Source organism: Monodelphis domestica, chromosome 4 (assembly GCF_027887165.1).
Source record: "Monodelphis domestica isolate mMonDom1 chromosome 4, mMonDom1.pri, whole genome shotgun sequence".
Taxonomy (NCBI): Eukaryota; Metazoa; Chordata; class Mammalia; order Didelphimorphia; family Didelphidae; genus Monodelphis; species Monodelphis domestica.
Genome location: NC_077230.1, coordinates 179,449,520 through 179,467,236, shown reverse-complemented (window position 1 = coordinate 179,467,236; position 17,717 = coordinate 179,449,520). Strand labels below are relative to the sequence as shown.

Sequence of the window (17,717 nt, the reverse complement as noted above, 5' to 3'; positions counted from 1 at the left end):
GATTTATGTCATTTGACAAATGTTTATTGAAATTAATAGACCAAAATAATTCTTTTTTTATTTCAATAAAATGGAAGGAAAGATGATCCTCTTAATTTAACTTTTGTATATTGAAAGACTGGTTCCAAAACAAGACAAGGGGATTGTGGTCATTTCTCTTAGATTTCAGTGATGTTTGACTTTTGATTCCCATCTGATACTAAAGCATCATCTTCCTAAAAGTCTTGTTTTTTTGAGAGATATACATTTAGTTGGAGGGTGATACTGAGAGGAAAGTTATTAATAGCTCTGGTTTAGTCTAGGCATGATTGAGCATGGAGGATGTAGTATTCAATACTGTTCCATGATATAGAATTTGATATTATTTAATCCTTTTACCAATGACCATTTTCTTACTTGCTTCATTATATTAAATTTCAATGTTATAACACATTGCTAGTTGTTATTGCTCTTTCACTCAAATTGTGTATTTAAAAATCATGCATATACTTAATGGCATGTATTCTATTTCTCTAGAAGAATTCAAGTTTCTTCAAGAAAATTTTTTCTTTCTTTTCTGTTTGCTTCTTTATATCCAAATGCTTGTTGATTGGACTGAACATATGTTTCTATTCTTTCTATAGAATATCCAGTCTGTGAGCAGCTAACTTGTGCCAATGGGGCATGTTATAATACCAACCAACAGTGTGATGGGAAAATAGATTGTCGAGACTCATCTGATGAAGTCAACTGCAGTAAGTATAATTCAGGACTTGATATGTAACTGACTCTCTTTTTAAGCATGGTGCATATTCTTCCTACAAGATAAAAATGATTAGATTCCTTATTATCTTGGTTTTTGTGGTAGAAATGAAATTAACGTTTTCCCCCTCCTTCCTCTCTTTGTATTCCAGCTCAGAGATGCCTGAATAGCCAGTTTCAGTGTGCCAACGGAGAATGCATCCCTCGATCCTTTGTCTGTGACCATGATGATGACTGTGGAGACCGGAGTGATGAACATGATTGCAGTATGATGATTCTGTTATTTTGGACCCTGTTATTCAAGGCTAACATTTTTAACCAATCTTTTCATTCATCTCAAACAAAAGGGGCATTAAGTTAGATGGCTTTTGGAGCCAGAAGATAATTTTAAAACTTTGCCAAAAGTATTTGTTAGCCATGATGGTATGACTCAAAGTCTCTTCCAAAGATAATCTACTATGGGGTGGCAGAAAGATGATGGACAAAATTTGTTTCTTCCCCAAAGTCTTCATTGTTAAATCTTCACATTTAGTTTTTATTGTTGTTTTTTGTACATGGGTGTATCATGGCCTAGGAAATCTAAATTATCCCATTTTCCAGGAATAGAGCCAACGTATTTCAGCATAGTATAAGAATGAAAGTGTAAAATGTACTTAAATACTTATGAACTGTGTTGGAATTGAAGATACAAAAATGAGAGACTTGGTAGTATTCACTGTGAGAAGGAAGGGCATGTGTGTTGTGTTTCAACCTTTTGTTAGGCAGGCCCTCACAGTTAGTTGAAAAGCCCTATCATTGAAAGTTGAGAGTCAATGAGGGAAATTCAGGGATAGATAGGGTATGAATGAATGAAAAAGCACTCACTATGTGCCAGGTACTATGCTTTGTGAGCTCCTGGAGGTCAGGGTCTATCTTTTTTTATTTCTTTTTGTATTTCCAGTGTTTAACAGTGCTTGGCATATAGCAATTAATGACATTTTAAAATTAACTTTAAGTAACATTAATAAACATTGATTGACTATTTTGTCTAATTTTCCACTACACACAAGGAATATTAATATAATAGTAAGACAAGCCCTGCTTTCAAAGAACTCTAATAGGGGAGACGAGATATTTGGAGGTTTTAGTTGTATATTGAATTAAATTGGCCCAGTGGCCCTTATGTTTTGGAAGCAAACTATGTGGTAGAGTGGTCTTCGTATTGTAATTTCCATGAATAAAACCATATTTCTTCCTGATGTTGAGCCATTTGGCGGTCTTGAGGATTTTGGTGATGAGAATTTTCTTTCATGCATCTTCAGTAGCTGTGGCTCCCAAGGAGGCCTTGTTACATATATTACTGTTACATTTACAGAAGCAGTTGCTAGATTGTCTCCACATGAGTTTCTATCCTGGAAGATGGCTACAAGAGTGTGCAGCAAGTATAACTGTTATTGATTAGGGAGGAAGGAAGTAGGGGGGAGGGTACAATTGATATTCCCAGGGTCTTTTTCCATAATAGTTGTTCTCATAGATGGTGGCTAAGGGGGCCAGGCTAGAAGCAGGGCAGATGTCCCTATTTTTAGGACTCTTAAACATAATATCTTGGGCTTTCTCAGTAGAGTAGTAGAAGCAAAGACAAAGAAGAGGCCCTTGACATGGGGGATCAGATAATAATGGCAACAAAGAGGTAATTTTCTAATTGAGAGTATACAAATGACAAGAACCTCATTGCCCGTGCTTATATAGAATGCAAGGATGATAGACAGAAAGTAAGAGTTACCTAACAAAATTTTTGAAATTTCAATAATTTACAGTAACTATTTCAATTCTTAGAGGAATATTCAAAGAATCTATGATTTTTTTCTATGTTGGGACTTTCCACTATGGAAACTCTTTCTATTACTAAAGATTGAAACCCATCTATGACTTAGTAGTTTCACAGAGTTTTCTGGGGAACCTAGATATAACCTAACTTATCCAGTATTACATAGCTAGTAAGTGTCAGTGGCAGGATTTCAAACTAGATATTTTTAATTCTAAGCACCCCACTCTAGTTAGTGTTATGCCAAGATACCTTTATCATTTTCATACTACATTAGAGATAATGCATCAGTAAATCAAGGAATCTTTTAATCTATTAAAGAATTGAACCAGATAGCCTTTAGAGCTATGATGTAGTGTCTACATCTATCCATGATCTATATCCTTCATGATCCTGTGATTATCAATATATTTTTAATGAATAAAAGGAACCCAATTCTTGCAGTCCATTTTCTTGTAAACCCAGTGGTCTTCTTATTATATGAATGGGTCAGCGAGATCCCAAGAGTGTTTGAGTCATTTGGCTTTGGAGCAGATTCCTTTTTCAAAAAGAAATAGTAATGACTACATTTGGGGTTGAAATCATTGATGAAATATTCTGTGCCAATATCAATCTTACTTTTGAATGGTCACTTCTCATTTATACAACTTATAGAACTACTAGCTCCTTCCCCAATTCTAGACAAATCTTCATGTGAATACCTCAGAGTCATTTGTTTTCATTCTTTCATCATTTTGATTAGGGAAATAAATGATTTCATCAGCTCTAGAAGTTCCAGTGGAAGGGTAGATCTTAGGTCAGGATAGATGTACATTTCAGTAGAAAAAAACATACTTGAGTCCATATAATTTATTATTTGTATCACCTTGGGCATGGCATTTTACTTCTGATTTTAGGATCATTATAAAATGTGGAACTTGGATGAGATGATTTCCAAGGTCCTGTCTCCTTTCAGATGTCATTAACTAATGATTCTAACTTGATTATACTGCATGGTTTATATCAGAGGAATGAAGTAGTTGTTCTCTCTTTTTAGATTATCAAACATGTAGAGGAAATTTCTTTACTTGCCCAAGTGGCCGTTGTATTCATCAAAGTTGGGTTTGTGATGGTGATGATGATTGTGAAGATAATGAAGATGAAAATGGATGTGGTGAGTAGAGGGCTTCTCTCCCATAGAACTTTTCCTGTGGCAAAGTATATTCTTTCAATGTAAAATGCTTTTTCGGGGTGTATCCTCTGTTTCCATATTAGAATTTACAGATATGCAAAGTTGTTCCTCAAGTAGAAGTTTGGTGGGACTGAGGTAATTCAATTATTGGAGTGATAGCAACAGTGGCCTGGATATTTTAGAATTCAAAATGTTAAAAAATGTTAAAAATTGTTTTTACATGTAATTGGGCAAAAATGAAATGTTATTTAAAAAAGAAAAACAACTTTGACAGACTTAAGAATTATGATCAAGATTCAAGAGGGCCAGTGATAATGAAGCATGCTTCTCATCTTTTGATAAGGAGTTATTATACTAGAGGTACAGGATAAATAAGACTTTTTTGGACATGGTTAGAGCGTATATTTGTTTTGTTTAAATATGCTAACTAGTTACAAAGAAAGAATAACAATGGTCTGGACAGATAGCAATGGAATGGAATGGAAAAAATCATATTATATTTAAAAAGGTTGAAATTTCATATATATAATCAATTGGATAAATTTCCTTGCTGCCATTAAAGCATATTGGAAAGATTTATTCCTTACACATCTATACCATCTTTTCTCCCCCTATAGATTAGGTACATACTAACTTAATTCAATTTTACTTAAATATGTATTAAATATCTCTAGCCCAAATAACATCTGGGACAGCCTTCTCCCAATTCTGCTTTCAGAGAAAGACTCTTAGTGTGTTAGGTATACCACCAAGTGTTCCAGAGGTAATTATCTAGTGCCATTGGCTCAAATCTCTTATGTGCTTCTTCCCAAGAATATCAGTTGAGAATTAGCTTACTTTTCCTTAAGGGTATTTACTATGGTATTAGTGTGAGAACAGTTTGTACAAAATATCTCCCTACAAGTCTGTGACATACTTTCCCAGAAGTAGTACATGAAGAGTCTGGAGGAAAGAGGGTTCAAGCTTAGAGAGCACATGTGGGAATGGAACTTAATCATAGTTTTTAGTTGCTAGAAGTCCTTTTCTCTTATTTTTAGAGTATTCGGGAATAAGTTCATCATACTCATTCCTCTAAGCAAGGTGAATCTGTCCAGTGTATTCTTCTTTCCTGATGCAAACACTACTTCTATAGTTGCAGTTCTAGGGGAATGATGCTAGATGCAGTTAGAAGAGGAGAACCCCCTAATCCTCCAGACCCCTCAAAGTTTGTAAGGTCCTCCTCTGATGGGAAGGTTGGGGATAAGAAAGATACTTAAAGCCAAAGCTGAATATTATGTTTATTTCAGCCTTTCAAATAAATTGGTAATTTAGAGATGGGTTTTCATTGAGTTTTGTCAGATTATCCAAACATGATTCTTGGGTAATGCCACTCCAGCTTGAAGGATTTCCCCCCCTTACTGTAAAACCTATGATCTCACCTAGGTAAAGTGGGTTTCAATCCCATTCTTATATACCTACTCCCTTCAGGCTGGACTTTTACCAAGTTTTTGCCCTATGTACTTTTTAATCACTTGGAGAGATGCTTTGATATTCGTTATAATTCTAAAGCCCTATATTTGTTTTCTTTCATCAGGAATACTAAAGTATTTCAGACAGTCCTGATTATGCGGCTCATTGTTTAAGTTAGAGGTGTCAAACATAGGATCCCAATGCTCCCAGGGAGCTAGAACTAGATCAAAATAGAATTGGGAAATATTTAACAAAATAAAAAATATATCTAAAACACGGATAACTTTACATTTAAAAATTGTCAATATGTGACTGGCAGGAATCTGTATGTATGTATGTATGGATCAGCAGTCCCTTTTTCTTGTTGTGTTTGACAATACTGGTTTTAAGTAAGTAAATCTTCTGGGGAGAGAAGAGAAGAAAGAGAATGTATTGCAAGTGGATCATGCAAGTTCATGTCCTTTTCTAACTACTTGATTTTGGACCATTTCCTCAACCATTAATGTCTCCATCATAAAACTACACAAGGGTAAGAGGAGGAAGTTGAACACAAATTAACCAGTTTTGTTACTTATTAGTGCTAATGAAAAGTTAGTAGAGGAACCAATTTAAAATATGGGACAAACATGATTTATGGTTTTGTTTTACGATGTGATTCATAGCATCTCATTACCCTGGACTAAAAAAAAAGAAATTGACTTTACTTTTCCGGTGTAAAAATACTCAGCATCATCTGAAATGGTTTGCATTTTTTTCTTCTCTTCTGTTCAGAAAGTGGTCATCATGAATGTTACCCAGGAGAATGGGCTTGTCCAGGGTCTGGACACTGTATTCCAATTGAAAAACTTTGTGATGGGACATCAGACTGCCCTTTTGGAGGAGATGAGACCAATGTGACTGCAGGCAGACACTGTAGTGAGTATGACAGGTGTCAGGAAGATTTCTTGGGCAACAATGAAGAAGATGATGAAAAGTTGGGTTCAAGAAGATTACTTGACAGTAGACAATTAGGATAGTAAAGGGAAGAAGAGATGAGGGTGAATAGAGTGGTAGTAGTGAGACTAAAGAGAAGGAAATAGTTGTGAGAAATATTGTGGATATAGAAGGAATAGAATTTAGTAATTGTTTGGAAGTGGGGTGAAGGAGAAGGAAGAATTAGCAACAACTTCAATGTTGTGGCCTATATACACATTATTATTTTAATTTAATTATCATAGAAGTCTTAATAACAAGTTTGATGTACAAAAAAGACCTTTTGGAGATTTCCTCCATCTTGCAGATATGAATTATATAGATTCTTATATATGAAGATAATAATAATATTACCCATCATCCAATAATGATATATGGCACTTATTTTTCACTTTAAGGTTTACAAAATATTTCATATTTATTATATATACATATAAATATAAAAGTATTATTTCATTTTATCCCCCTGGCAACCCTGGGAGGTAGGTATTATTATTATTATTAGCCTTATATTACAAATGGGGAAACTGAGGCAGGCAGCGGGTAAGTGGCTTGCCCAGGGTTACTTGATGGTAGTTGTCTGAGGCAGCATTTTAACTTCTTTGATTCTAGGTTCACTATGCCATGGGATGCTAGCAATGAATTTTTACATTTATGATATTGCTTTGTGTTGGGCTAAAAACATTAGATTCAATTTAGATTAAAAAATATCGAATTAATGCCTACCACATGCAAGTCATGATGACAATTTTGAATGTCCCTGTCCCATACTTCCTGACTTTAGAAAGGAAAAAAATCCATTACTTTTTAGGAAAATTGGCTCTATATACTGCATGACTAAAAGTACTTTTCTTTGTTTAGATATATCTCAGTGTGCTACCCTGAGCTGTCAGCATCGTTGCCACTCTTCACCAACTGGAGGGATTTGTTACTGTCCTCAGGGTTATATCATCAACTCCAATGACAGCCGGACCTGTGTTGGTAAGTCACAAATGGGAAAATCCATGTGTAGTAATATTTATGGGTTTGATTATGGAGTCCATAATCATTGATATTATGGAGATTTTATGTGTGGATAGAGGTGATGATGTGAATAGTAAATGACAGAGTGGTCTTTGGTAAGAATTTTGAGAGTGCCAAAGTTAAAAGCTAGGAAATCCTAGCCAGGGGTCCCTAGGCCAGTGTAGATAAGTGGAAGATAAGAGGTAGGAATTCTGTGTTGCTTTCCTTCTTACTATATTTGGAACTTAAGAAAAAAAGAGGCTTTTAGGAGGATGACTCCTCCCTCTGAATACCATTGACAGTATCTGGCACAGAACTAGACAACCATACATGCAAATAACTTCCCAAATCTGTTACGAGGATGTTAAAAAATAACGGAGACCACTGAGACATTTGGACATTTAATTAAACAAATTAACTTAAATTCAACAAAGAGGGAATATACAGAGATGAATAAGACAGAAGAGTTTTTCCCACCAAGTAAGAAGGAGGATATCTATCATTTCACCCATTTCAGAGTGGAAATTCCTTTTGTGAATGCAAATCGGCAACTTGCCTTTAACCTATAGACATAGGATCAAAAGATCTGAGACTTAAATCTCTAAGCAACTTTTGTTGCTTGATGTGGAAGAGAACTCCCTTCTTTTATAGATAAGGAAAAACATAGTAGATTACATTACTTGCCCATGGTCATGTAGAAAGTAAACTGAGACTCAAACTCAGATCCAAATTCATCACTTTTTAACTTAATCATTGTGTCTTAAAGAGTTGCCCAGGACACTGATAACTGTGTATTAAGTCACTGATTAGTGACTTAATAATCACACAGAAATAAGTCTCAGGGATGGGAATTGAACCCAGCTTTTCCTAACTGCAAGACCAAAGATCTAGCCACAAGAAAATTTATAAACTAATAATTGAGGTAAATACCTTAGTGAACTGTAATGTAATTTTACAATAGTAATGTAAAATTATAATGCAATTTTAGTGACAAAGGAATCAGAATTAAATGTTGGTATTATTTCTCAATTATGAAGGGTTTCTGGGTCAGTCTTTTTTATTTTTCTCTTCCTCTAACTTCCTGATACACAATTAGTACGGCCACCTGGGAGAGGGCATAGGGAAGGGAGAGATGATAAAAGAAATATCAGTTAGCATTGTTCCTCAGAACATCTGAGAAGGCGGGGCAGGAGAAACTATATGCTAAAGGATCCTGGGATTTCTTCATGAATCCCTAAAGGATAGGTAACTGAGAATTATTCTGAGGCATTATTTTCTCCTTTAGTTGGATAGGGGTGGAGCTGGACCTGTGATTCACTGGTAGAGGGAACTTATGGGTAAGGAAACTTTCTTTACCAACACAGGTCAGCACCTTCTCTGAAATGCAGTCTTAGATAGTTGTCCAGGGCACAGACAGATCCAGAGTCACATAGTCAGTACGCGTCAGAGGATGGTCTTGAACTCAAAATTTTCTTGGCTCTAAGACTATCCTTAGAATGCACTCTTTGTTTTATATTGTCAAATTCCCTGGTATGTCTCTGGATACCAAGGAGTGAGCCATAATTATTCCCGGTGTTGGAAAAATATTTTTGCTGAGATTGGTCCACTCTAATTTTGGTGTATTGAAGGCCTGACAAAAGGAGTTTGAATTGGGAAAAAATCTCAGTTTTCTCTTTCAGTTCTTCAATTTTAGCTCATTTATCTTTTGAATGTTAGTGATTTTCTTATCTACTGAGAGTGGAGAGCAATTCTAATAGTAGATGGTTCTAGTTATTTTGAGATGCCTGGAAAATATTCTGATTCCTAGTGTTCTGACCAAATAATTTAATATTGTGAGCTACTCATCCAGTACTTTCTTTCCTGTCTTAACTACCTGTCAGGAGAAAAGTTTTTTTTTTTTAAATAGCAAATTAATTAATTTGCAGTTATCCCCGTGGTGTACAAAGTAGATATGTTTAGGTTTTTCAGATCAGGGTCATATCCTCAGTAGTGCTAGCAACCATGCTATTCCCTTTTCAGATTGTAGTCCAAGTTTAATTTTTCTTCTTTAAATGTGGTCTTTCTGAGACCAACCACGGTCACTCTAGCTAGATTCTGAATTATTGATTGATCCTTAATTTGCTCTTTCAGTTAAGCTTTTAAAATTATGTTTTAAATTTTTTTCTTTGGATATGGCATCTTTGATTTTTATATATGACATAATAATATAATGTATATGATTAGTTATAAATACATAATAAATATACTTATCTAAGATAAATACATTTTCACATTAAATATGTCCTAAATTCTGTCTCATTCTTTTTCCCCCAACTCCCTCTGACCCTTCCTGCCTCCCCAAGAAGGCAGGTAATACAGGCTGTACATATAGTATTACATAATACATATCTCCCTTTTTGTCATTTTAATGAAACAAGACATATTGCTTACACTAGAGAAAAATTTACAGAGGAAATAAAGTGAAGAATTGTATGTTTCAATCTGCATTTGTTTGCAAGTGTTTTATAATTATGTACATATAGTTTATGGATTTGTTTTGAAATTATACTCATAGGTATTTTATTCTATGGTTAATTTAAATGAGCTATCTCTTACTATCTCTTTTTGTAGGATAGTGTTAGTGACATATAGAAAGGCTGATGACTTATGTGGGTTGATAGTTTCAATAATCTTTTAGTTGAATCTCTAGAATTTTCTATATATCATCTTTTCATCTGTGTACAGAGATTGTTTTATTTCCTATTTGCCCATTCAAATTCCTTTAAATTTAATTTTCTTCTCTTATTGCATCTCTAGTGCAATTTTAAATAACATTGGTTATAATGGGTATCCTTGTCTTATACCTGAACTTATAGGGAAGGCTTTTAACTTATTCCCATATAGATAAAGTTTGCTGATAGTTTCAAATTATGCTTTTAACTGGTTTTTTTAAAACCCTTACCTTCCATCTTGTTGACTCCAAGGCAGAAGAATGGTAAGGGTTAGGCAATGGGGGTCAAGTGACTTGCCCAGGGTCACATAGCTGGGAAGTGTCTAAGGCCAGATTTGAACCTAGGACCTCCCTTCTCTAAGGGCTGGCTCTCAATCCACTGAGCTACCCAGCTGCCCCCTGCTTTCAACTGTTTTTTAATGGGAATGAATTGTATTTTGTTAAAAGCTTTTAAAAATTTTATTGATATAATCATGTGATTTTTGTTACATTTTTGTTGATCCAATCAATTATGTTAATAGTTTGCTTTATATTAAACCATCTCTGCATGCCTTGTATAAATCCTATTTGGTCATAATGCATACTCTTTGAGATAAATTGTGCTGGCTAATATTTTATTTAGAATTTTTGCATCTATATTCATTAATGAAACTAGCCTCTTCATTTTTGCTTTTTCAGATTTAGGTATCAGCACCACATTTGTTTCATAAAAGTAGTTTGGTAGGATTCCTTCTTTACCAATTGCTCCAAACAATTTATTTATTATGAGAAATAAATGGTCTTTAAATGTTTGTTAAAATTCACTTGTAAATCCATCTGATCCTGATTTCTTTTCCTTAGGAAGTTCTTTTTACAGCCTATTCAATTTCTTTGTCTAAAACAGGTTTATTTAAATATTCTATTTTCTCCCCTGTTAGTCTAGGCAATTTATATTTTTAAAAAATATTCATCCACTTCACTTAAATTATTAAATCTGTTGGCATATAATTTGGTAAAATAACTCTTAATAATTGTTTTGATTTCTTTTTTAACCCCCTTTTTTAAAAAACCTTTACCTTCCATCTTGGAGTCAATACTGTGTATTGGTTCTAAGGTAGAATAGTGGTAAGGGCTAGGCAATGGGGGTCAAGTGACTAGGCAATGGGGGTTAAGGGTCACAGAGCTAGGAAGGATCTGAGGCCAGATTTGAACCTAGGACCTCTTGTCTCTAGGTCTGGCTTTTAATCCATTGAGCTCCTCCCCCCCTTTCATCTTTGTTAGTGGTAAATCCACTCTTTTCATTTTTGATGCTAGTGATTTGGTTTTCTTCTCTCTTTTTAAAGTTAAATTAACCAATAGTTTATCTATGTTGTTGTTCCCCTCCACAAAACCAACTCTTAGTTTCATTTATTAATTCAACAATTTCAAATTATGTTTTAAACATAAAATGGATGCTTTCCATGCTAACTGGATGGATCTTTTTACACGGGATTAACCTCAGGAGCAGGTAATCAAGTGCCTAGAGTCAACAGGGTGTCTGTGATAGAGGATCAAACAAAATAGAATAGTCTTGACATAATACTTCTTGTCAACCATTCAGATGTCACTGGAGATCTTACTCCATTAGTGAAATGAATGCTTAATGTCTAAGCAACTCACTACTTTTTAATCAACAGGATCTAATAAAAACTAAAAAAACTAATCAAAACAGGATAATAATAAAAGCAGAGTTCCATATTTTGTTGGGGGCAAACAAAGATATCTCCCGGAGTGAGATCATTGTGGGACCAAGTATTGATATTCAACCTGGTGGCTCCAGTAGAATGGCAGAATATTATTCAATAGAATAGAGTGGTAATAATAACTGACATAGAGGACTTTGAGTTTCAAAAGGACTTTACACAATTATCTCATGACTCTCACAAAAACCATTTAAGTTATATATTATGGCCATTATTATCATTTTACTGATGAGGAAACAAATTAAGAGAGTTGAAGTCACTTGCCTCTGGTCACCCAGATAGCAAGTGTCAGGTGGAATTCAAACCCAGACCTCTTCTGGGGCCAAGCCCAATTTACATTTTGCATTATAGCCTGCCACCTCTAATAAAAAAGAATAGTATTTTAACTTAAAAGGAGTTGTTTTTTTAGTCAGTTTTTTTTTTGTTAAGGAAGCAGTTGGAAGGAGGGGATCAAGTAATGGTAGGGTAGAGAAAAGAAAGTGGGGCCAAGGAAGGGGAAAGGAATAATTTAAAAAAGAAGAAATAAGTTACTTTTTCTCATGTATAACAACGGTGCCACTAGAAATGCTTATCTCTTCCATAGATGGAATTACTTGAGAAATAAACAAAATGATTGTGAGAATGACATGAGTCAAAATATTAAAGAGGTTCTACTTTTCCTTGTGTGGTTGTGCCTTCAGATTTTGGAATTTGTCTTTAGACCTTTGGTTAGCAATAAAGCAGGGTTTTTCTGGCTTAAATAGCCCGTTTCCTCTTTTAATCTGGGAAAGATGCTAAAACCTTGTTGTCTTCTTGTTCCATTCACAATTAATGATGAGATTTAGGAAAGTTTTCCTTCACTCATTCCTCATGCCTTGTCTAGAAAATAAAACCTTATTCTAGGGATTAAAAGTTAGATGGCGTAGTTAAAAGCGTTTTATTTTTTAAATTATAGGAAAGACTTTAAAGGGAAACACTTGCTGTCCAGGAGATGCTAGGACTATTTGCTCTTAGGAATTCTTAGTCACACTGCATGGTGGTCCACAGCTTCCCATCGCTATTCTGTCTCCCTGAGTGACTCTGTACACTCAGCCAATCTCATGGTTCTTGTATTAAGAATCAGGTGGTGTCGTGACCTGGGGATTTCAACTTGAATGTCCTGTCCTTGCCTTTTCACTGGGACGAATCTTTTGGCAGAGCTGATGTGCATGCTTAGTAGAGCGCAGATAGGAGGTGGCCTAGGAAAAGCTTTTTCTACCCTCATTAACAATGAATACAGGATGTCTGAATGGGATTTGAATGATATTGGGAGAGTGCAAATTCTTTGAAAACAGGTTCAATTCAATTTATTTCAGGAAATGTTTATTAAGTACCTGCAGTGTGCAGGGGACTGTGCCTAGGCAGTGGAGACAAGAAGACTAAACCAAAACAGGTTTCCTTACTTCCTGTTATATTCTGTGTCTGAGTTGGCACAATCAGCAGGTTTAGTTCTATCAGTGGCTGCTAATGGGATGGTGAGATCTCTTAGTGTTTGCATGTAGTCACTGGGCAATGTGATACCACCTGATTTCTATTCCCAAGCTTTACATTATTTGAGTCAGGTCTGAATGAATGAATACTATACATTCATTTAAGCACAGACATCTATCTATCTGGATAGAACTTGAATGTGTAGGGTTATAGTGAATTTGGGTTTTTTTTTTTTTATTTGGACTGAACCCAAAGGAAGTCCTTGAATGATTTGTTCACTTTTAGGGTCTTGCCCCTTCCTCTTGGTTCTGAGTTCTTGTTGTTGTCTTGAATGCCTAGAAGCTTACAGAAGTGTTGGAGGTCTAGAAAGTGGATTGAGAAGCTTCTATCTTTCAGTTGTAAGTTATAATTGTAAAGGATTCCAATTTTTTGATCCAAAATACAAATAAAAGGTAGAGGAGGGAAACAGAACATACTTATCTTTAAGTCTGTTGAATTAATTTATAAATGAAGAGCCAATTATTTTTCCGGGTTGGAATTTGCTGTACTGCTGCAGAAGAGAGATTTTTAAATAAAAGCTTTATGAAAGAGTGACCTTTATTTCAGAAGACTTGTTTTAGGTTTTACTTTATTTTGAGAGGAGAGTCTACACAGAATTTTGGGAATGTTGAAATTGATGTAAAAGAGTGTTATTGGACTATGTCTCCCATATTTTGGAAAGAAATTGACTTAATGATCATTGAAAAAACACACTGAAAAATATGCTATGAGTTTTTCTTCTGTTTGAATATCTATATCCAGATGCCTTTGATAGAATGAATTTCTTCTAACATCCTGGATTTCTATTTGTATAAATTTCTCAAAGATTCTCTTGCTAAATACTGTGAAGGCTGATGACAAACTTGTGTTTCCTTATGACAGATTTTGATGACTGTAAGATGTGGGGTGTGTGTGATCAGCTATGTGAAGACCGAATTGGTCATCACCAGTGTCATTGTGTGGAGGGTTATGTCCTGGAACAACACCGACATTGTCGAGCCAACATTTCCTGTAAGTAAATGGCAAAGAAAATGTCATTGCAATCATCTTTTGATTACCTAGGAATTGATTATACACTTCATGGATTATCTATGACCTTTGTTTCTTCTTTGGGGTTTAAGCCCATTATTATGTAATAAATATTCCACCTAGAGTTTACTGACAGACCTTTCATTTCTATTCCATTCACCAATCCTGAATGTAAACAATAAACATGAGATTTACATTGCATATATTATTTGTACATTTGTATGGTATTTTACAGTTCATAAAACACATACATTCTTTAATTTCATCCTCATAATAGCTCCACAGGGTGGGTAGTATGAACCTCATCATCTCCATAGCTGAGGAAACAAAAGTTCAGAAAATTTAATTGATATAACTAGGATTTGATCTAGGTTTGCTGACTCCATACTTTTTATCCTCAGTGGTTTCATGGAAGCAGATTTCATCTTTATATGGCATATCACATCAGAGTCCTCCAGCAGCAGAATCACACTTCTTTGACTATTCTCATTCCAAAGCTTGTACTATCTTTAGGGATGCCCCAAATGGACCTGTTTCCTACTTGAGTAGTTAGCTCTTAGTTGATTTGTGGAGTAGACACGATTAATAGTTCTGAGTTCAATGAATCATCTCCAGGTTCAACTAATCTTCCCTGTCCTCTTCCTCAAGTTTTTTTCCTTTCTGACTTCTTTAAAATATTCCCAGGGGAGGACTTTCCCCAGATTTTCCCCTAATTTTGCTGTCTTGTAGAACGTGATTTTCAATCAGGAAAACCACACAACATAGTTTGGAATAAAAAAGTTTGGATGGCATTCGAAATATCCCACTGTGAGCTGTAGGCCATCATTCTATTTCATTGTATTTCTATTCATTTCATTTCTATTTTATTTTGATTTCATTCTTTTTTATTTTGATTTCATTTGATTTCATATTTATTTTCATTTCATTCTATTTCATTCATTCACAACTCATCATGACTCTCAACAGAATCTTCTTTTCTAATTGGAAAAATAGAGGGTGGATCAAAAAAACTCTTTCTAAAGTTTTTGGGAAGCCTCCAATTTAAAAATAGCTCAGCAACTATTCTCCTTGGACTGGAGGTCTCTACTATCATCATATCCCTCCCACTTTCAGCTTCCTTTTGTGTTGCCTTTCCCCATTAGAGAGCTCCTTCAGGGTAAAGATTATGTTTTTCTTATTTGTATCCTCAGGGCTTAGCACAATGCCTAGAACATAGCAGACACTTAATTTTATTGAATTGAATTGATATACTGTGTTTTGTAGGAATAATTTGAATATTATTAATAGAATATTTAGTCAGGGATTTTCCAAAAGGACTCCTACAGCTTTGGTGGTAAAACTTGTGGAGGAAAGTAGAGCAAAAAACTGTGGGAGAAACTTTGTTCAGAAATGTTGAGATGAAATTGCTTCTATTTTGGCTTTGGCATATTTTGGGTAATGAGTACCTGATTTATTTTAACTATTTCTAATTATTCATTTATGAGTTCCAGAAGATGAAACTCAACAGTCTACTGGCATTTATTGATGCTGGGGCTTGTTAATTGGGTATAAAAAGCTGAGTTTTCAGATATTACAAGTACATAAAATGGCATTTGATTCTGAGGCTGATAGTGATCATAAATCATGAAATGTTAAATGGAATGGAAGGTATTATTATAATTATGAAATTCAAACTCATCATTTTATAAATGAGGGAAGTGAGGCTCCTTAATGACTTTCCAAGTAGCAGGACTTTTCTACTAGGTCAATGCTGTCTTCTTAAACTATGTTATTTTGAGAAATTCCAAGAACATTTATATAGAGAGTAGGGTCACATCATATCAAAAAGTCTTGGCATTCAAAAACCCAACCTTCATAACCTAGGTCCACCCTACTTTTCCAAGTCTTCTTACTCCTTAATCCCTTATAAACACACATTAATTCCTGATTGTTCTATGAACAAGACACTCCATTTTTCTGCTCTGGGCATTTTTTTCTGTTGCTCCCATGCCTGAATCACTCTCCCTTAGCAGTTCCCACTACTGACCTTCATGGCTTCTTGTAATTGCTAACTAAAATCCCACCTCCTGCAGGAAGCCCTCCCCAACTCCTCTTAATTCCAATGCCTTCTTCTGTTAATTATTTCCCATTCATCCTTTCCATATATCACTTTGTATGTATTTGTTTGCATGCTGTCTTCCTTATTAGAGTATAAGCTTCTGAGGGCAGAGACTGTCTTTTGACTTTTTTTTGGTATGGCCATAGCACTTAATTAACATAGTATCTGGCACATGATGTTTAATACATGTTTACTGACTGATATATTGAAAATACCTGCAACATAGAGGAGATCCCTGGATGAGTATCCAAGAGGTCTGGCTTCTTTTCCTAACTATTTAGATGCTGGTTAGATAAATAAGGTATCTGTTACTTAAAATATCCCCAAACAGAAACAATTTGAGCAAGGTTTCTCACATAGTCTTTAATCTACTTTCTTGTACAAGTTTCACCATCAAAGTTATAAGTAGTTTAGGGAAGTCATTTAATCCTTTTGGGGCTCAGTTTCCTCATCTCTAAAATGGAGATGACTGTATCTACTTTGCTTACCCTATGAGGTCATAGTGACTGAGGATAAGACAAGATGGAATATGACAAAACCTTTTGAAAAGTAGAAAGAGCCATACAAATGTCAAATGCTATTGTTTCTCCTTGGTAAGTATAGCAAGTAATTTCAGTCTCCTTCACTTTTAGCTGGCGTGGCATCTCTGATTTTCTCAAATGGCCGGGACTTGTTAATTGGTGATATTCATGGAATGAGCTTTCGGACCCTGGTACAATCTCAGAATCGTGGAGTGGCTGTGGGTGTGGATTTTCATTTTTACTTGCATAGAATTTTTTGGACAGACACTGTACAAGATAAGGTAAGTAGAAATCTCAAGTCTGGGCCCCTAGATGGGAGTAGGTCCTGAGAAGGGAGTGGGATCAAGAGCAGAATGTGTTGATAGCTTTTCATTTTGGAGAGTAGATGCAGGCAGTGCCTTTGTTTTCTAACAAAAAAGGCCCTTGAGATATTTTATGTTAATCACCACCTTTTCCATGCTATACTATTACATGTGATACATTAAACAAAGCAGCCTATTATATGGATTAGCCTTGAGCAACTTTTAATTTTATTCGAAATGGAGTCCAAGAGCCTAATTAAGAGAAATAGTAGACATTCTTTCAAAACTGGTTAGATATTTAGTAGTAATTTTTTGAAACTTGATCACTTAAAATGTAAAAAGTGCTGTGCTTTTCTGGATGATAAAAATCAGATTTCACTTGCATCTTCTAAATGCAACTGGAATTGAGGTTTGGATAACAAATATTGACAGTATTTGGTTTAACAAGCCAATATTTTGTTACATAGCCTTATTTGGAAAGTGAGATGGATTTAATTTCAACTTTGAGTAAAGTAGTGGAGATTTTAATAAAATCAATTTGTGATACTCCTTGAAGGTAAGGGAGATCTCTTTCTCCCTTTTGTCATTTTCTTTTATTTCCAGTAGAGAATCCCAATACATTGTAATTATAGCTTCTTTGGAATTTCATAGGATGGGAATCTGGTCTGATGGCAATTTGTTTCAATAGGTAAATTCAAAAATAAAATGA

General features: G+C 34.9%; 1 protein-coding gene across 3 annotated transcripts in view; it reads left to right on the top strand.

The window, feature by feature from the left end:
• LRP2 (LDL receptor related protein 2) overlaps window positions 1-17,717 on the top strand; it is a 253,034-nt gene that overhangs the window by 73,231 nt on the left and 162,086 nt on the right. For all 3 annotated transcript variants that reach the window (XM_056793983.1, XM_056793982.1, XM_056793984.1), the window contains exons 5-11: window positions 624-734; window positions 894-1,007; window positions 3,582-3,698; window positions 5,937-6,080; window positions 6,999-7,118; window positions 13,941-14,069; window positions 16,818-16,987. In XM_056793983.1, the coding sequence (XP_056649961.1) occupies window positions 624-734; window positions 894-1,007; window positions 3,582-3,698; window positions 5,937-6,080; window positions 6,999-7,118; window positions 13,941-14,069; window positions 16,818-16,987 (905 nt within the window). The remainder of the gene's footprint in view (window positions 1-623; window positions 735-893; window positions 1,008-3,581; window positions 3,699-5,936; window positions 6,081-6,998; window positions 7,119-13,940; window positions 14,070-16,817; window positions 16,988-17,717) is intronic.